We start from the raw sequence: 19,800 nt of genomic DNA on the forward strand, positions 1-19,800 counted from the left end.
CTATTGCGCCCGATGAGATTGCTGCAGTGTGACGACAGTCCATCTCGTTATCCTTTGACACTACACAAGTCTTGTATTGAAAGACGCTGTAGAGCAGCTACAGGGATGCAGGCGAATAAACAAAGCGCAAAAGACCCTAAACAAATTGAGCCAAACATGGTATTTTGGCCAACGCCTTCGGTACGGCTTTGTCTAGGCCTGCACTCCAGATATCTTGTTTCACGGCAACGAACAAAGAAGTCGAGATTCTAAGAGAGAACGTTCATGTGTGTTGAGACATTGCGTCTCTTACAGATAGTTGCCTTAAAGATGGAAAGACTACGGGAGGGAAAGATAACATTGTGATATAGTAATAAGAGCGCAAAAACGTACTAAACTCAAAGCCTGGACAATAGAGATGCTCTCCAAATTGTCATCACCAGAAATACCGCCCAATATATCGTGTACATGCACAGAATGCACAACATTTCTCAGGCCAAGCTTCGCCTCGAAATCCCATTTCCCACGAAACTTCTCACACTCCGTCCTCCCAGCCACCAATACTTTACCCCACGCTCAGGCGCCAACATGTATCGATAAACTATCATTAGCAGCATACGACGCACAGACTATAACCTCGGTAACAGTGCCGCCAGTCACCAAGGTTCTCAACAGGCAACGCCAACTCAGTGTCATCACTTCTACAATACACACTATGGCCAACATACGTAGCGCATTTCCGAAAACCCCAGGCAACTTCTGGTGCTCAAATCCACACTGCCGAACTCGCGTGCCGGTCGTTTCACGCTTGACTACCACAACTGGATCGCGCGCGAGGCCACTATGCGACGAACATATTGAACAATCTTTTGAGGTGGATAGATCTCATGGCCCAGTTGGAAGATATGTAGCTTTTTCGAAGGGCACTGACATATCAGAGACCATGGATCTGTACCAGCCCACCGGTGTGGAGAGCCGCTGGGGAAGTAATGATCGAGATGGGGCGGGAAAGCCGGAATTGGGTCCTAGGATTAGTCCTTTAGCTTCTCGGGAAAGCCTTGGGTCTTGGGAGAGTGACAATGCAGAGTTTGTATGGGATACGAAGGCGTTTGATTCGAAGCTCTGCTGGTGAGGCTAACTTGGCCTTTTCATCGAGTTTGATAGGAATGCCGACATTCGCATAAGCAGACTGTGATAACGCTCAAGAGAATGCGCGATGATTTGAGACGTGTGTAAACTACGTGACGCAAATTATGAAAGCCTCACTGGAACTTTGGGATGGTTGAATGAAAGTAACACATGCTGAACCTCAACCCGTATAGAGGGAGACATGGTCCATAGGACTAGATTGAGAAGACACAACCCCTTCTCAGACGGACCTGTAGCACTCAAATGTTGCGCTTGAGTATCGATATCAAACAAGAAAATCGAACACGTCGTATGAGTCGTATAGTGCCTGGTTCAGCTCCGCCATCCACTGCATATGTCCAGCAACCAAGTCATCGAACAGAGAATCCAGAAGACTTAGTGCTGTCGCCTCGCGTAAGTAAAGCTGCCAATGTAACTCTGGCTCATCGGCCTTGTCCATATCATCGCCGGGCGCCGTGGTCCAGCTGTCGTCTACCCCGACTGCAGCCACATCATTTCTCTTCTGACCTAGCGCTGTGATCCAGACATCTTCGCTCTCGAGATGGGATGTCGAGGTCTTCCTACGGCCATAGCGGCGACCCATCTGGGCGTGGGAGTGACAAGGCTGCGTGGCGTATTGTGGGGTAGCTGAGAGAGTGCTGCCGGAACGGGCGTCGAAGGAGCGGTGTGCGGCTGTGCTGCTGCGAGCCGCAGAATAGCTTAGCTCACTCATTGTGATTCGCTCCCCTGGAAAGTCAAAAGCAAACGAATATGTGGAAGTGTGTCCCGAAAAGGCTCCGGAAGGCTGAATGGCTGAGTCATGCTCGTGCTCGCCTATCCACAAGCCGTATTCATTGTTGTGGTCAAACTCAACGTCAAACAACCCAAATCTACAAAGTGGGCAAGTTGTTTTGGTTTGCATCCACCTCGTAATGCAAGTGCCACCAAACACATGTCCATATGGCAGCTGAATCGGGACTTCGGCACCGTCGTCTCTGGTAGACGTGCAGTAAGCGTCAAAACATATGCAGCACCGCAGTGCATCCTCTGGATCCATGCTCACCGGTGCAGACACTTGAATTCTCTCGCTGAATAGCCTCTGATTGGGCATGATTGAGTAGAAGGCTGAGTTCTAGTAAGGCTGCGTGATTCTTGGAGGTCCACTTGGCGTGAACACGATCATCTAGTACCAGCCTCAAGGTACCAGAACAACAAAGGTGGGGAAGAAGTAGGACCCTGATGCCCAAGCATCGTGCGTAGGGCTTCGCATCCCATACAGAGTTTTCTCTAGACAATGTGTACCATGGTACGGTGCGTCGAGTCAGCGTACAACGCGCCGTACCTTCCGGTTGAACGTTCTCTAGGCATCGTGAACAGTGCTCTTTCTTCACTGCTATGTATCACTGTGAGTCCATTGTTTGAGACCAGCCTTACAGGCATGGTCCATTCCAGCACTCGGCAGTCACACGTGGAGATTTGCTCGCTTCCGAACCTTCGCGAAGACTAGCATTATGCAAGTGACATGTTTAGTCGTGCATGCATGACAATCACCATCGGCTTCACCGTGGACTTCATCCCCGTTGTTGTACAGTTGTGGAGTAGCCCCGCATCTCAGCCCGCCTCTAGAGACAGCCATCGTGGCAGACTCCAAGTCTGGTCGGACGTTTTTCGTCGTGGGCGCAGCGTCTAGATCCGCGGAGTGAAGTGCGCCAAGAGCTATCCAGCAGACCGCCGGGCGAGGACTTTATCTGACTCAACTCAAGGTACCGAACGGATATCTTCAGGGTAATGGCATTGTTTGGAATACTGTGGGGTGCCTAAAATTTCCGACTGCAAGGTTGGCAGCTAAGCTCTGATGTTTCCATGGTTCCCAGAAAACGCGAGCCAGTTGGTATGAGCGGAACCGGTAGCCATGTGAGAACACAGTATCGGTACCGGATCCTATCGACGATCCCAAACCGGTAGGGCGGATGACGAGGAAGATAGCGTCTGGCCTTGCAAAAGGCTGTGGTCTCTGTGCGCTAACTGGGATAAGTACCGTAGACCAATATTGACACCTTGACGCCAGCCTCGTGACGTGGGCTCACCGGCCGCTTTTGGGTTCGACGCTTTACCAAAAAGGCAGCAGGTGTCGACCGCCTACCGGGGCGATGTCAGGGCACTGAATATAGCTGCGTCGTAGCGTGGTTACAGGAAGTTTGGCAGGTACTTCACCCTACTTCACGTTAGCAGTCGTCAACGTCCAAACATGATTCGATGAAACAACGATGAATTACGACTCATTGGCAAGATAAGGCTGTTGCCATGTAAGGGTGTTGTTGAGGATTTCTCGAAATCGCAGAAGCCAGCGTGCTAGCGCTATCAGAAGTGGGGCACGCTTGTCCACTCTGGTCGAATTGGTGTTGGTGGTGCGGGAACGGTGCCTGAATACCAGCACGTTTGTGGAAATTGGCTTGACCTATCTCCCGTCCCATCCTGACTTCGCTAAAGGAGATCAGCGTGGGCAACTGACAAGGGGCCCGTTCGTGCGTTAAGCTTTAGCCTCAGTCGCTCTCCCGTCACTATTTTGGGTTGTTTATGTCCCCGGCACTCCTCCTGGACCTTTCGGTGGACGCGATCTGTGCAGCGCTTCACCACACTTGTGGCTTGCGATCGTATCATTCCTCAATGCCATCCCTTGCTCCAACCCATGCCCATCGCGATACGATACCTTTCGGGCACAACGAGTCTGCAAGCCACAAGCCAACGGAGTACAGCTGGAACTTGCATCGTTGTTCCAAAGCTCCATTCTGGTCCATCAAGCTCGACACACTCGCCATTTTGGGCCCGATTTGGTCAAGTTGTGTGACTTCACGACCAACATGGCCAGCTGGATACGTGCCGCCAAGCGCTATCGAGCGGCTTTAGCAACAACTGCGGCTTGCAGCTAGCAATACAGGGCTCGGCTAAATCATGCCCCATGTATTCCATGATGATGTCCTGACGATGTATAAGTAAGACGTCTGTTCTCGTCAATTAATGATCTTCATCCACAGCAGCACTCAGCAAGCTTCACTGGCATCTCGACAACACTTCTCTCCACAGTCACCATCTCCACCAAGCAACATTCAAAATGCGTAACGTTCTTCTCGCTGCTTCCGCCCTTAGCGGCATGGCTGCTGCCCTTCCCCAGATGATCAACATCGAGGCTGCTTTGGCCGTCCCCACTCCCACTGTTCTCGGGCCCCAGGCCACAGAGACAGCTGAGCTTCCCGTCTCCTACAACCAGGATGCTGCCACCAAGTCTGCTGCTGCTGCCGTCGAGACTGGAGGTGTTGTGGTCAAGAAGCGTGACTCCTGCCAGGTCCAGCCTGTAGGGTAAGTTTGTATTCAGAACACCTTCACTTCAACCAAGTGGCTAACAATCGGAATAGTGCTGGTACCGTGCCTGGTGATGGCTCCGTGGACGCTTACCTTGACCCTCAAGGCGAGCTCAGGACGAAGGCCAAGGGAGCAGAGGTCCCAAAAGGATACGTCGAGTCTTTCAATGATCAAACCGGTTCCACTGAACAGATTGGCTACCTGACCTACAAGACTCTGGACGAGTACGACCCTAAGAAGTGCGCCGACTTCTGCGACAGCGAGAAGTTCTGCCTTGGCTTCAACATCTTCTTTGAGCGCGACCCTACCACAGACCCTGCCGTCGGATGCGACCAGAACCCGCTCCCAACGACCAACATCAAGTGCTCCATCTACGGATACCCCGTCGCCAAGGCGTCGGCTACCAACCAGGGCCAGTACCGTGGTGACTTCCACGTTGTCATCACTGGCAGCAACGGTAAGCTTTCTTCCTTCTATTCACATATCTTTTGCTAATATCAGCCAAGGATACTCAAAGGCTGGCAAGGGCGAATGCAAGGGCGCCCCCGCTGTCGATGACTTCAATGCTCCCGCCAATCTTCCCGCTGCCATCAACGCTCCCTACATCAAGAAGAACGGCCAGGACTATGACACCTACAATGGCATGCGTCTCTTCAACACCAACCCTTACGACCCTAGCCTCTGCGCTGCCGCTTGCGAGTCGCAGACCAAGTTCGACAAGGAGCACCTCGCCGACGCCAACGGCGATTACAAGCCTTGCAACTTCTTCACCTCTTACATCTTGACCAAGAACGGCGTTCCTCTTGGTACTTACTGCGCTCTCTACACTCAGCACTGGGATGCAAGCTACGCTGTCAACACTGGCTACTACTACGGTCAAGATGAGTACTCGGTCATCTGCGCTGCTTCTTACGACCTTACCACCAAGGACTCTGGCAACATTAATGCTTAGAGTGATTGACCTAAGTGTCGCCGGTAGTTCGATGGAGGGAAACTGCAGATATCGGCTTTAGCAATATATATATCCTGAGCTTTCTTCTTGTTGGCTTAATTTCTTAATTTAATTGATATTGCCTACCAATTCACTTCCACGCCCACCTTATGCTCTGAAGTCCTCGTTGGAATGAACTGGAACGAAATAGTCTGATCCCTTCTTCACCCTCCTTTTCATATCCAAGAGCTTTATCTGGTTTTATCATACCGCTACCGATTGATGTTCATGCCATCCGCTCTAAGTCGTCCAAGAACTTTGACTCAGCAACTGGGCGTACTTACATGGACGTCTGATGTTCATTACTAAACCGTTCTGATCGTCGCCGTGCAGAGTGGCTAGCGGTAGTTGCACAAGCGCTCTCTATCCGGGACTAGTTTCTGACACCCAACATGTCAGAATGTCAGAATGCATAGCCCGCTCGTCTTTTTCGTTGTATTCTTGGTCATCTTCCATCCACAACTGTCCCCGCAAGTATGGTTATTGGACTTTGTGAGGTTTATGAACTGGTCGTAAAAGATTGGGTCCTGGCTAGTGCGCAGCTTCCGGTACTCGCCTTTTCACCATGCAGTCAACGTATCGTAAGACGGACGGTGATTGGGGGCCTGAGTAATATGGATGACACCCAGTATAATGGGCGTATATAAAGGATCGGCCGTCGAAATCGAAATGTGTCCATCAGCGCCAGACCAAGACAAACTTTCAATAATACACAACGCCGTACCTACCACACACCAGTCCCTGAATATCGTATCGATTTCTTTTTGGTCAACCTTCACATTCTTGGAGCTATAAAATATGTCCTCCCATCCCAGCGTTGTCCTTATCCCGGGCTCTTTCTGCCCGGCTAGCATGTACGATCCTCTCATAACACCACTCCGTGCCAGGGGGTACGATATTCATATTCTTGAGCCACCATGCTACCCTGCCGGCTACCACGCCAGCTCCGGTACTGGCCATCCAAGTATGTACGACGACGCAAAATATATCAATGATTTTGTGATGAAACTGGCGAACGACGGAAATGAAGTCGTCGTAATCGCTCATAGCTACGGTGGTAAGTTCAAAACCTTCCGTATCGCTGTCTTTAGACGGATGCGTTGCTGACAAGTAACCAATCTAGGCTGTGCAGCCACGGAGAGCCTAAAAAATGTGACAAAGAAAGAGCGAGAGCAGCAAGGAAAAGCTGGAGGGGTAGTACGTATCGCGTACCTTACAGCCGCAGTACCACGTCTCGGTGAAAGCGTTGGTCAGACACTCGTAGGCGGCAAAGGCGCTCCTGTCGATGTAGACGAGGTGAGTCAATACGATTCTTCTATTGTCGTGGATATTGCAGCGAGACTGACATGCTTTTTGTAGAATGGGTGGATGTCACAGCCAGACCCTGCGGCTGTAGCGGCCATATGCTTCAACAATCTCACGCTAGAAGAAGGTCTCTCGTACGTTGCCAAATTTGGGAAACATTACAGTGCTTGTTTCGGGGACGCAATAACCCACCCTGGCTATAAAGACATTCCAGTGTCTTGGCTCTTCGCTGCCGAGGATCTTATCATTCTGCCGGAGGTGCAGCAGACTGCCATCGATGTTATAGAAGGAAGCTGGGTTGGTACGGAGAGAGAGGGAAGGAAGGTAGATGTTACCAGGGTTGTTTGCGACCACTTTCCGCTTGTTCTTGATGAGAAGAGGAAACAAGTGAGTGAATGGATCGAAGGTGCCGTTGCAAAAGGTGGCTGCGAATAAGGAGAGACGGTGAGGCTGAACTACAGAGTAGGACAACTGGATGTATGCATATTTTAAGATGAGCCTGATGTCTCCCTTGATATCTTGTTTTGAATGCCGCAAGCCGGCGCAACTGTGCCCTTGAGAAACGCATCGAACCCCTTTTGTGGTGTCACCGGGCCTTGGGCTGTGGAAGTACTTAATGCATCGCAAGACCTGTGTAGAAGATGGAATCCTTCCGTCGACCGACAAAGCAGCTAGACCACGACGCCATGCGACGACGTCTTAGGAAACTGAAACTGCCTCACGGATTCCTACCTTCATTTGGTATGGGGCCTATATAGTATTCGTATGGTGTTGCACACACATAGCAGGCTGGCTAACTTGTCGCATCCAAAGTCGTCATGCGAAGCATTCGAGCGCTGCGCAGGCAATTCTCAAGTATGATCAACGTCGTAAGACCATAAAGCACAGAGTAGTAGGTTCAGGCTACATAGTCGCATTCGTCCATTGAGCAATTACCACTTTGGGGGCTTCCTCCTAGACTACTGTGTCATGGACCTCCATCTACGTACAGGTGACACAAAGCCACCTGCTAAATGAACACATGTTTGGAGTATGCATTGTTCTGAGGCAGTAAGGCGGAGCCTGATGTTTGGACTGAGGACCAACGAGGCATGAACGTATATAACTGAAACAAGAGTCGGATGCCTTGTGGTAAGCAGGCTGCAAGGCCGGCGTGTGGCTGAGCGGATTTAAGGTGTAGAAACAAGATCTGGAACTCTACGGCATATCTTGGAAGGCGCCTAGGCTCACATACATTTCCTTTGCTGTGAGTATAGCGATCCTCGTCCTGCCAACATCAGCTGACGTAAAAAGTGAATTTGTAACATAACGACGATTGGCGCGACGATGCAAGTTGCCGTTCACGAGTCCAACGTATAGCTATCGCAACATGTTCGTTCGAGACGAACGACAAAACCGCGCGCTTCGACATCCGCACCATACTGAGCAAATGATTCCGAGTTCCGTATCTCTCCAATCGTTGTTAATCGTAGCAAGCAAGAGTCCAGTACGTGGGTGCCGTTTCAACACCATCTTGTAACCGATGGTGCGGCAGAAATGCGAAACAAGCCCGCATTGACAACACCACCTTGGACCACCCACCTAATTACTACACAGCCTACTCTGCCGATTTCATATAAGGAACGCGCATAGTTGGATCGCTTGAAGTTGTATGACCATCGCATTGCTCAATCAATACGAATCGAACCCAAGAAAACCACTAAACATTCACGCTCTTTTCGCTTGAAAAAGGCCCCACGATCGTTACTACCTGAATCCCTGCTCGTAAATATGCGCATCACTATTGCTGTTGTTAGTGCTTTTGTAGCGACTGTTGCTGTTGCGTCACCCATCACATCGCCGTCTACGCCTTTGTCACGTAGACAGGGTCCTCCAGGTCCTGGAGGACCTATGGGAGTAGGGGCTGGAGTCGCCGGGGTTGGAGCCTGTCCGGTAAGTTGTCTACTGAATCTTGATTAATATATGAAAGAATATGCGCTGATGATACCCTCACAGATGAACTGCTGGAACGAAGCCGCGGTAGTGGCAGGTTGCGACCCGAATGCAGACGACGATTGTTTATGTGGACCATTTTTTGATGCTGTAACATCGTGTACAGCGGCCATGTGTAATATGGGGGAGAATCTGGGTATGTTGTGTTGGATCCTGCGAACATAAGAGCAAAGTGCTAACACTACAAACAGCTGCCTTGGATTTCTTGAATCCTGCCTGCGAATAATGAAGAGAGGAAGCGCCGCTGTCGGAGAAGACATGTATGAATATGAGTGTAATACAAGCTCGAGAATGTCCAGTAGAGATAAGCAGATGATCGGTCGTGTATCAGAGGAAAACTAGATGCCCTCTTCACACGAGAGTACTGAGAATCAATCGCAAGTTCTCTCATGATCGCTAAGCATGCAAGAGATTGAATCGACCGGAGAGCGTGCATTTGGTGAATGCTGGAAAATCTTGTCTTGAAATCCGATCATACCTATGAGGCAAAACAGCGTCTGCGAAGTGCGTATCTTGCTATTGTAACACTCTCACAATAATTTTCGAATGACGCGGAAGAGACGTAGATTTCAAGCGTGTTGTGCACCACATAGCCCTGCTATCGCAGATTTTTTGGTGCCCTCGGAAATTGTGATCATAACCACGATTGTGGACTGAGACATGTTGACCTACTATCCGTCCAAGCGCTAATGCAGCACTCTAGAAGGCCTGCATCGGAAGTGCATGGAAATATAGTTGACAAACAATCATCTGTAAGCGATGTCGAGCTCCACCGAGATAATCATTAGAGGTGTTTCCCAAGGCTACGCAGCACAGCGTCGTTGCGTTGTATCGCGAGTTCCGGAAGAACTTCATGTTTCTCCTTTGAGTCTCCACAAACGGAAAGCCTTCCTCCAACCTTTTCCAATCAGGTCCTAGCCATCGTCGCAATCTTCAACCCCACAGTTCCTCTATCAACCTTGCTTTCAGCCACCGGAACTTCATTTTCGCGCAACACATGTTGCGGCTCGAGCTGCTTGGAGACGAGATCGCCGAGCCAGATGCAACGCCGTTATTGACCCCACAGACCCTGACAGTCCAGCACGTGGGTACATTTGAGCCGCAAAATCAATACAGGACCCATGTATCAGTTTCTCCGCGCTACCATTCTGGGGTAAGTCTGTCTCCAAGGGGTTGAATCCAGCGCGGTACATGTCGCGTAGTATTGACCCGCACGATCGTTGGTGGCGTGGTACTTCGCCCGAGGTATCGGTCAGATTCCTATTTTTTCCGGATTCTCTCAACAACAAAGAAAAAGGGACCAAAATTCTTCCGCGTTAGGACCCGCGGTATCTCGGACCGGCATAATTACGCGTCTTGACTTGTCTGGGGGAAGATACTCGCTTGCATGGCTGGAAAGCTGGAGAGGTCCGGGACCATCTATATGCAGCGTGGGGGTCAGTTTCACATGTCGGAGGACTGTGATCTGCTGGGGATCGTGTTGAGCTCCGAGGTGGTGAGAAATATGCGAGTGATGGGGTTTTGACGACATGCAGGTACCATGACAATGTGCAGTGTCTTAATCTCTACACTTTACAAAGTCCTAGCATTAGATTGCTTGGGTAGCAACGAGCGCCATCGTCATGTCACTGTCTGACCACTGACATGTCGTCCAGAAATACTTTGGTACGTTGCCCCACCTCAATCAAGTCCAAGGAGTAGTTACTTGCCCATATGTATACAAGTAACACGTGCAAGCTATCCGACTTGCTGCCACTCTTTCGGGCATTTGCGATATTGGTCGGGTAAATACAAATCTAGATTAAACCTGTATATGTAGTGCTGCGCGTTAATGCGCCAGAGGAATCCGCTGTCGAGATAAGGGAAAGCATGGTAATGCGAGCTAGTCGATTATATGCTGTAGGATGCACATGCGATGCGCGGTCGCTTGGAGAAGTGCTGCACTACGGTGACGCGCACGAGGTAGACTTTGGTGACAGGTGTCAAGCTGTTACCTTGCTTGTTGTCCACAACATGTGAAAGTTGTGTTGCGTCATCATGAAATCATACTAACACTCGCGATCGTGACATCTAGCGCTATTTGAGGTTGCGATGGATGTAGTGTCCCTTTGTGCGGCTTGGTGTCGGTAGACACGGCTGTTACGGGCCTACGGATCCGCGCTTTGCAAGATAGTGATATCCAGGTGTCGAGAACGCTCCGCAACGACATACCACGCAAGAGCCGTCCATCGCCGTGTTGGAGACGCATCTTCAACTTGTGTGTGACACCATTGGATAGTCCACGAACCAGCGGTCAAAGCTGCAAGGCATCTGTGCATCGCCCTTGCGCAGGGCCTCGGGAGCAATCTATATTGCCGTCTGGACAGAACTGATCTGCGAAATAAAGTGCTTGCGCGGACCTGGTTGCGGTCGCTTATGCACATTACCAGCAGCCCGGTACGGCGGAGCGTTGGATTTAAATGAGAGAGCATTGTGCTAGATTCTGCATCTCGTATGCTGTGCAACTGCGGGGACCTCAACAGGTACTTTGGAAACCATATTCTAGACATTTGACAGTGATTGTGTCCCTGCATGGGCGGAGGTAGAGTCAGAAGAGGAAATGTGATGCAGCGAACGTGCGACGAACATTCGATGCCAGCGGTTAACGCAACGCAAGGACGGATGGCATCGGCGCGCAAGACCGAGAATGAAACTTCCCCTGCGAGAATTCGATATCGAGAGAACTATTTGGAAGAATGGTTCAGTTAGTTAGGTCTTTCCTTTGAGCCGCATCGGATCGGAGAGAATGCCGACTGCGACAATGCTAGTCATGGTAAGCCTCCGACAGCGTGAGACGGTGCTCTCACGATAGGCGGAAACACCGCCGTTTCAGGAAACATATACGCTGATCGAGATGTGGAGAAAAGGGTCCCCCCACAGTCCACGACGCTGTATCCTTTCCTGTGACTGGTGCAATTTCTACCGGCAAAACTTCGTTCCTCGACGCAAGTACCATTCTGGTGATCCGCGCCTCTAAGAGAGACCATGTACGTGACTCGCATGTCGCCAGCCTTATCCGCCGCGATTTCCTGCTCAGGCAGGTCCGCAGTCGCCAGTGTGGAGACCCCGCAAGTAAGCGATTCTAGGATAGAGGATGGATTCACGGCCTGGATGGGCGGCTCTAGAAGCTCGCTAGACGTCCTTTGCTTTGTGGTCCCGAGTCAGCAAGCAAGGGGCGGGAAGGCTTGGTAGGATTTGGTATTTGTCCCGCCGGCTCTGTTATCTGGGGTGAATAGACGACTACCCTCGGAACCGGTTGCTGCTAATGTCGGCGGCTGACATGGAAATGTGCCCCGTCAGCTGAGACGCACATGTGGGACGGAAGTATACTCTCCCCTTTGTCCTGCGTTATCTTTGCTTTTTTGGGCCGACGAGAAGAGGGGCGGATCTATCTGCCAAGTGGATTATTGGGGAAAAGGCGCGCGAGCTAAGAGGCCACGATGTTCAGGTACGTGAGCAGATTGGCGTAACATCCGTTCTGGGTAACCCACGGCGGAGCTACGCTGATAAGTCGTGGCATGTGCCGCAGTCGCATAGCGATTCTGGAGCTGTTTGTCAACCTCTTCCCATACCATAGTCTCGCTTTTTGGTTGTGGTACGACGGCCTTTTGCATCATGTCGGTCCGGTGGTAAATCCTTTGTTGGTTTCTCGCAGGATTGATGGCATACACATACGTATGTATCTTCGCTGCGCATCCGCCGGCCCGACATTGATCAAACGCCGCAATATCTAGCGTCTAGCCAGCGGAGAAGATCCCGCCAGACCTGCCGATTCGCACATTCGAGATTTTAAGATCGTCATCGCTGTGGAGTAATGACGGCGCTGCTGCGCTCCAGTCCGGGGTACATGCCCAGGTGTACCAGAGGTGATCGCCTCAATCAACCGGCGGGAAATAGTTGCAGCGAGGGAAGATAGGCTGTGAGAGTTTGGCGCTTGCAAATCCGAGACAAGCAGTCTGACGAGTCGCTTGGAAGTCCGTCGAATCGCATAGTTTCACAAGCAAGCGCGGCGTCTGCCGATGGACAAGTGCGATTCGTGCTTTGGTGAGGACAGGAGATAAGCCAGCACGATTCGATAGATCCCCGCAAGGATACCAGACAGCCAAAGGATCTCGGAAATTGGCAACGTCGTCGGTTCTGTCCATTTAGAACCAAGGCGCCTTCCGGTTTCGGACTCTGACCATGGAGCATTGGAAGCGCCACTTTTTATTGCGTGTGCCACGCACTCCACAGTCTGACTCCTTCCCTGCTGCCCTGTTCCGTGCTCTCCGCAAAAAAAACTTTCAGGGCTCTTGTGTCATCACTCTGCTAGCGCCAGTGCCGCAAGGTGTGCCATAATTGTCATGGGCTGGAGCTTATCGCACGCAATGCGGAAAAGGACAATAATAGCTGCTAGTTGCTCACACGAGATGAGTGATCAAATGAAACATGTCTGAACGTCGTTGGTGTGGGTGGGTTTCCTCTGCTCTCACCGCATCTTCACTCTTCCTCCTCCGGGGTAAGGCACCCCGCGTGAAGGAAGATCGCGTTTGGAACAGAGTGTGGTAGTACCAGACAACGGAATGTGGGGAAACATGATTTTTTGGTTGTGTGATACTCGTCTGATCCGTGTCGTAAGATTTATTTGTTGGCCTACCAGGGGATCGACGAAACTTATCTGTGGGGAAGATTGAGCGTGGTGGTTGGTCGTGGTGTGGAGAGAGATCAGGTAGATAGGCTACAGAATCCCAGCGTTCCGGGTTGATGCAAGTATACCCTGCGGATGATTCTCGTTGCTCGCATCACAAGGGTGCTAAATCACGTCACGCATAGCGACGTACTTTACCATAACATAACCATCTCGTAATCGCATTTTGGTACAAGCGTGGGTGTGAAATAAGTGTGGATTGGGGTCTGCAATTAAGCGCTAAGCTGAGTGTATGCTGTCTAATCTTCTCTGCACTGCCAATAAGCAGGCGCTTCCCTCGCGACAGCCTGGCCAACAAAACAGGGCTGAGTGGAACATATACAAGATTGCGAGCCGCCAGATGCGGCTTCGCGGGGTATTGGATCCGACAAAACAGTAAGAAAGGTCTATCTGGGTGGTGGGGCCCGCAATGTGACAGGGAATCGTGATATGCCACAAGCATTACCCCTCATGAAAGTTTGTCCATATCTAATCTCATCGCTTGCTAACGTGAATGACGAAATGCAAAAATGCTGACAGAGAACGCCGGTGCCATGCTAGTTGAGTGGAGTTGAAAGTTTTAGTTGCGATGTGACAGGTCCTCGCCGGCTAACGAAGCGGTGGCCGAGGAGTTGCCGGAAGAAAACCCGCTATTACTCGGGCCATTGAGGAGATCCTGGACGGCGACCTTGGGAACTTGCGGAACCGGCAGTTTGCGCTGAGCGCCCTCTGGTTTTGAGATGATGTCCCCTATGCGCAATCCGGAGGATTGGCTGGGTACATAGGGCTGTTCCCGATCCGTAGATGGCTCCATTGGTGCGAGAGCTGGTACGAAATTCTGATTCAGACTCAGATGACGTAGATGGGGAAGTTGGAGATCGTTGAATCCGTGGGGACGTAATCTTGGTGAGTGAGCAGGGGTTGCGAGCGGGGTGTGGTCAGGAGTCGGACTGCAGGAATCGTGGGAAAATGTTGGCGATGGCGGGGCAGTCGATGTCGGCGAGCCTGGTCTTGACTTCTTTGTCATCCTGTGCGAGTACGGATCGTCGTCCTCGTGTGAATGAGATCTTGACATTGGCTGCGACGAGTACGCATACTGGGAGAGACCTGGTAGTCGGCTCGCGTATGGATGATAGCCGCTGGTGATGTGGTGTCGACTTGAGTGCGAGTAGTGACCAGGACGCTGCTCTAGTCTCGAGGCTGCGTCTGCGAGCAGATCCATGGGGCGGGACAGGCCGCTAGGGCTGTTGCTGTTACTGCTGTTGAAGCCTCCCTGGTGGTAGGCTGCTAGATCATTGCCCATGTTCGGCGAGTAGTTGGAGAACGAGTGGGGTGGCGACACATTTGGTGAGCCAAGCTGAGAGCCCGGCGCGCTGCGAGAGATGGGCTTTGAAGGAGGAGGCATCATGTGCGCGAGGCCAGATCCGGGCTCCATCAGACCAGCCTGAACAGCAGCTACAGCCGCCTGGTGAGCGGCAGCATGTTGTTGACCCTTGCCCCTACGGGAGTTGGGGTTGTTGTGTATCCTCGAGTGTCTGTGTCAAATTAGCTAAAAATTCATCGATAGTTTGGGGTGCGACTTACCGAGTGAGTTCATCAGAGCGAGAAAATCGTTTTGTGCAGCCTGGAAATGTGCAGGCATGGGGCTTCTCTCCAGTGTGGGTGCGGATATGGCGAGTCTGGTGTTCCAGACGGTGGAAAGCCTTATCGCAAAGAGGGCACTTGTAGGGCCTGGGGAGATCCTGTCGAGGCTCGTCCGACTGTTGCGGGGCGTTTTGCAGCAGAGGCGCCATGAGGCTCACGGTAGCAGTAGCCATGGAGGTTGGTTGGGAGGTCGAAGTTGGTTGCTGTTGTTGGAGTTGTGAAGAAGTGTCGGGGTTCAGCAGGTTGGCGAAACCTGTCGAGGCAGAGTTGGATTGCATGTGACCGAGGGTGAAAGTTGGGGGAAGGCGGATGATGGGGGGCTCGGATATATGTATGGATCAACTAGGCGGGCGTGTGGGGGTCGACTGATGGCCGTCAGGGCTGTCTGTGCTGACGCGGGCGAGGATATGCCGGAGCAAGCGCAGAAAGAAACGCGGTGCGCCAGTGCGGCTTGGCTTCCTTCGGGGGGGCGCTCGAGTCGTGGAGACGTATCAAGAATTGCGGGTCCTTGAACGCTTGCGTGATGACTTGCGGAGAGGAGCGTGCAGCGGGTGCAGGGAGTTGCTGGAGCGAGACTCGAGTGCGTCGGAGGCCTTTTTGGGCGAGAGCGGGTGAGATGGGGGATGGGAGGTGATGGCGCAGTACCTAGCGGAACTTGCCTTGGGCCGACGCTGGTTTTGATGGCTCAGTCCCTGGTGGAGCGGCGATACTTGGTTGAGCGCACGATGCAATTTGCAATCGTGAGAATTCTGCAGCTGAAATTTTGCAGCGGTGAGTGTCGGCGAGAGGTTGCAGGTGGCTACGTGAGGCTGTGTGGACTGAGGGTACAGCGTGTATGAACAGCAGACCGGGGCCCCCAAACACGCCTGGGGGGTAGCAACAATCCAAGTGGGCGTACGTGAGCAGAGTGAGGCAGCCCGGCGGCACGTCAGATGGTGCTACGTCGCTGCGGAGAGTGTGGGTGGGCTATGCTATGCTATGCGGTGCGAGCGATTGACGCCGCGAAGCTGGGGGAGACTGATAAGGAGACGGCGGGCTTTGTATGGGGTGCTGGAGACGTCACACATCTGGGGTTTGTTTGTGCTCCCGCGTCTCATCGACGCCCTCTCCTCAGCTGCCATAGGTGCGGCTTCCCCTCGTGGTCCTGCCTCCTCCGTTGCTGCCCTCTCGGCGCACACGGCGTGAGACGAGCCAGAGAGATGCCTACACTACAACACCACGTATAAGCTGCGGGACCACCACTGCTGCCAATTCACCCACCCTCAGGGGTCCACGCATGCACGCCCCCAAAGCCCGACGATGCACTGAGACATGTCTGCACTCACATCATCCCAGCTGTTGTCGACTTGTGCTGAGCGCTTCCGCACATCTCCTCCACCCATTGGCCTTGTCAAATGACCAATAACGCCCTCCAACACACTCCCCGATTTACCCACTGGCTTTGCTCGCGTTCCACCGCAGCCTGGGGGCTGATCGAGCACACTTTCATGGCTGTGGGGGATCACTTCCTGGGGTACGGCAGGCACAGCACGCAATATTGAGCCACCGTCTCCGACCCCCAAGACCCCTCGCTCCAGTGCCTCACACAGCATCGCAATATCTCTCGCATCATCTACCAGCACATGCTTGGAGGGGTCCGTTGAGCTCCGTGCTACCGAGCCGGCCACTTTGCCTTATACTACGGGCCGCCTTCTATGCGTCCTCCCGGCCTGTGCACACACAAGACTCAGATGAAGCTGGAGTCGGTGAACCAACGCAGGGCGAGGGCGATCTCTGCCGAGTAGTGCCCAATACTGACGATGCATCGGCAGAAGGAAAAACATGGCTTCACTATCAGCTCATACTGTGCGAGGATTTTTTCCAACTTTATCGCAGCCCCTCGGTGACCCGTATTGGTCTCCGCCTCGGTCCCGCAACCCATCTCCGCTGCTCGTTATCTCCAACGCGAGCCATGTTCTCCTACCCCTGTGCTTGGCTTTTCAGCAGATCGTGGGGGACTGCAACGGACCGGCTGTCCCGAGCATTATGACGCCCGCTTTCTTGGTATTGTTGCCTATGTGAGAACAGCTTAGCTGCTATAGCCACGCCCCTTGAAGTCGCCGATACTTAGCAGGGCACTGTTGCAAATGCTACGCTGCAATCTCATTTCGGGTCCGCTATTCTTATCTATTGTTCGACAAATTTTTGAGTACTGCTAGTCTCTCGATAGCTCGCCCCGCTTTGGGGACGCTTCCTCCGAGCATACGCCTATGCCGAGCCGACAGAAATTTCTCGCGCCAGCAGGACTGTCTCTGCGATAAACGTGGCCTCGGAGATTCTCGGAACGTTTTGTGCTGGAGTTGGGGCTCCGCTCAATACTACCTCGGTGACGTCTTAGCCGCTTCTGGACCTCCGATATGCAAGGTACGCCTTCGTGGAAGCTTTCATGGAAGCACTGTCCTTCCACACGGCACAAAGTACTAGACCCGAAACCTCTGATTTATGCCGACGTTCTCCCAACACACGTTTCACTTGTGAACAGAACGGTAAAACGTTGACTGAAATGCAGTTTCATGGTTTGTTAGCCGACCTTTGATCTAGTTTCCAGCCATGTGCGACAGTTGCTTAACGTCGGTCGGAACGTAAGATTCCAAGCTGTTTGTGCCGTGAGACCATTGCTGCAAAGGTTTTGCGTTCTCGTCGCCCAACAAGACCTGACACCAGACTTGAGTCTCCAGGGTACCTCCGGTCCATCATACTGACGTGTTTCACACATTTGGAAGACCACGTTACGCGTCAAAATCCGCAGTGCCCGATTATATCGGTTGATCCACGGTCGGTCTCTGGGGCCCCGCACCGTTGGCAGTGGCTCATGGATCGAGACGAGGCGACGGCGATCCAGGGGCTTATATCAATGACATCGCCACCTCATCAAATCCGACATTCTCTGCTTACCCCTAAAGTAGCAATCTTGGCCTCCGTTACTCGACGTCAGGCTTTCGTTGTCGACGATGAACGAAAGATCCAACACTAGAACGGCTCCATGTACTCCGCCAAGCCTTGGTGGCAATCTCAGTGCACAGATGGTGGAACGGCTTACGAATGCTGCATATTGCTCGGGGCGTTGTATGTAATAATGGCGAGATGGGATGTCCTTTAATGCAGTCGACCAGCTCGAACGACTGCCTATGCACATGTCGATCCTACGTCAGGCTACTATCTCCACAAGCCCGCAAAAAGATCGACCTTGCAAGATGCGGCTGCGGCGCTCGACAAACTCAATATTTCGACCCTTACTAGTATTGGACGCGAGACCAGCCCACACTCTTCTGGCATTAACGCATCATAGTAATCCATTATTACCCCCTCATAGATCTTCGCAGCTACGATCGTAATTTCTGGGGATAATCAATCGGATGCAGCCCGCGGATGAAAGGATAGTGTTGTCGATCTGCCTCTAGTCCCGGGGAGATTCTCGTCGCGCCAGGATGATCGCACTTTCTGAGACCGGGGTTAACATATATCATACTTGAACTATCGTGAGACTCTTAGCTGTATAAAGATCATGATCAACGTATAGGGTAATTCATGGCGGAACTTTCCAGGCGCGAGACGACCGGGGAAGGTCGTCAACCGACAGAATGGGACTCTTTGTGGTCACGATCATATGATGTACAGATTTTGATGGCGGTAGTCCCAGTTTGTCTGCCCACCATCTCATGTGCATGTCTACGCTTGAAGTCACATTGGAAGTAAAATATGTCGGGTCCACGTTGTGCCTTGTCTTAGTGCACACGAATACACTGATGCAGATATGTGGGTAATGAGCGACTGTCGTTTATCTGCCCACGCAGCAAAGATTCTCGTCTCGTCTCGTGTCTGTGCTGTCGTGCAAGCAATCCATCTAACGCCAAACGAAAAGAAGATGATACCGGAGAGAATCTACGAATCTGCGTACATGTATATCCTTACTAACGATAGGAGACGTAAAGTCGTTCAGCAGAAAGTTACACATATACCGACTATCACGCCAAGTTTCTGCCTCAGCTTGACACTGAGCGGAGGTCACTGTACCAGAGTTGATATGCCTTTGAACATGAGAAGTGATATGCAGTTGCCTAACATACAAAATGTCCATGTAAGAACAATGCACAGATTGTATGCGGACTTGATGATCTCTGTTGCAATAGAAACATAGGTTTGAACTATTTGCTTCCATGAACAGGCATGACTGTATTATACACCCACGCGTTTTGTTTCTACAGATTGAAATTTAACATCACTCTTCACCTCTGTGTCAACTTCATGCTCCTTTCTCGGACATTATTATGGCCTCTTAAATGTCCCCTTATGAGAGTCGTACAACCTGAACTAGGGAACTATGAAGTTGTGAGACATTGCAAAGCGATTAGACGCGTCTAGCCCGAAAGTGTAATTGAGATTCTTTGCAGGTCGGTCTCGATCGTTTTAAGTAGACGCGTAGTAAGGTCATACAGAGAATCTCGTGTCAAATTACGAAGTATACATGCCGGCAAACTCTTCTGTGTATACATGGTGTTGTAGAGAGATAATCTAAACTTCAGCCTTCATCACAGCGGCGCTTGCCACCAAATATCTTCTTGGTCGAAATCCACTACAGCATACACCATGTACAACAGTGTACAATGCCAGCCTTGCTCCTCACCTTTATTCCTCTATTCTCCGGATACGGTTACCC

General features: G+C 51.7%; 8 protein-coding genes across 8 annotated transcripts; 5 read left to right on the forward strand and 3 right to left on the reverse strand.

The window, feature by feature from the left end:
* Window positions 1–214: 214 nt before the first annotated feature.
* On the forward strand, window positions 215–1,252 carry CC77DRAFT_620974 (hypothetical protein). The gene has a single exon (XM_018532487.1). The coding sequence runs from the start codon at window positions 398–400 to the stop codon at window positions 1,109–1,111; it is 714 nt and encodes a 237-aa protein (XP_018389148.1). The 5' UTR covers window positions 215–397; the 3' UTR covers window positions 1,112–1,252.
* A 141-nt stretch (window positions 1,253–1,393) lies between these two features.
* CC77DRAFT_1058236 (hypothetical protein) lies at window positions 1,394–1,840 on the reverse strand (the record flags this gene model as incomplete). The annotated part of the gene is made up of 1 exon (XM_018528109.1): window positions 1,394–1,840. One exon carries the CDS (start codon window positions 1,838–1,840, stop codon window positions 1,394–1,396), a length of 447 nt encoding a protein of 148 aa, XP_018389149.1.
* A 1,680-nt stretch (window positions 1,841–3,520) lies between these two features.
* CC77DRAFT_621000 (hypothetical protein) lies at window positions 3,521–4,117 on the forward strand. The gene has a single exon (XM_018532488.1). It carries the CDS (start codon window positions 3,685–3,687, stop codon window positions 4,012–4,014), a length of 330 nt encoding a protein of 109 aa, XP_018389150.1. The 5' UTR covers window positions 3,521–3,684; the 3' UTR covers window positions 4,015–4,117.
* Window positions 4,118–4,219: 102 nt separating this feature from the next.
* On the forward strand, window positions 4,220–5,419 carry CC77DRAFT_1028714 (hypothetical protein; the record flags this gene model as incomplete). The annotated part of the gene is made up of 3 exons (XM_018526466.1): window positions 4,220–4,464; window positions 4,521–4,924; window positions 4,974–5,419. 3 exons carry the CDS (start codon window positions 4,220–4,222, stop codon window positions 5,417–5,419), a joined length of 1,095 nt encoding a protein of 364 aa, XP_018389151.1.
* An 837-nt stretch (window positions 5,420–6,256) lies between these two features.
* On the forward strand, window positions 6,257–7,215 carry CC77DRAFT_1091920 (alpha/beta-hydrolase; the record flags this gene model as incomplete). The annotated part of the gene is made up of 3 exons (XM_018529606.1): window positions 6,257–6,515; window positions 6,582–6,754; window positions 6,818–7,215. The coding sequence occupies 3 exons, from the start codon at window positions 6,257–6,259 to the stop codon at window positions 7,196–7,198; spliced, it is 813 nt and encodes a 270-aa protein (XP_018389152.1). The 3' UTR covers window positions 7,199–7,215.
* A 1,318-nt stretch (window positions 7,216–8,533) lies between these two features.
* CC77DRAFT_1058239 (hypothetical protein) lies at window positions 8,534–8,981 on the forward strand (the record flags this gene model as incomplete). Its single annotated transcript, XM_018528110.1, has 3 exons — window positions 8,534–8,695; window positions 8,759–8,891; window positions 8,947–8,981. The coding sequence occupies 3 exons, from the start codon at window positions 8,534–8,536 to the stop codon at window positions 8,979–8,981; spliced, it is 330 nt and encodes a 109-aa protein (XP_018389153.1).
* Window positions 8,982–14,040: 5,059 nt separating this feature from the next.
* On the reverse strand, window positions 14,041–15,382 carry CC77DRAFT_1058240 (catabolite repression element A; the record flags this gene model as incomplete). The annotated part of the gene is made up of 2 exons (XM_018528111.1): window positions 14,041–14,995; window positions 15,045–15,382. 2 exons carry the CDS (start codon window positions 15,380–15,382, stop codon window positions 14,041–14,043), a joined length of 1,293 nt encoding a protein of 430 aa, XP_018389154.1.
* A 693-nt stretch (window positions 15,383–16,075) lies between these two features.
* On the reverse strand, window positions 16,076–16,696 carry CC77DRAFT_1005969 (hypothetical protein; the record flags this gene model as incomplete). Its single annotated transcript, XM_018523383.1, has 2 exons — window positions 16,076–16,312; window positions 16,430–16,696. 2 exons carry the CDS (start codon window positions 16,694–16,696, stop codon window positions 16,076–16,078), a joined length of 504 nt encoding a protein of 167 aa, XP_018389155.1.
* Window positions 16,697–19,800: the final 3,104 nt, after the last annotated feature.

Source organism: Alternaria alternata (genome assembly GCF_001642055.1).
Source record: "Alternaria alternata strain SRC1lrK2f unplaced genomic scaffold CC77scaffold_4, whole genome shotgun sequence".
In the NCBI taxonomy this organism is placed as follows: domain Eukaryota; kingdom Fungi; phylum Ascomycota; class Dothideomycetes; order Pleosporales; family Pleosporaceae; genus Alternaria; species Alternaria alternata.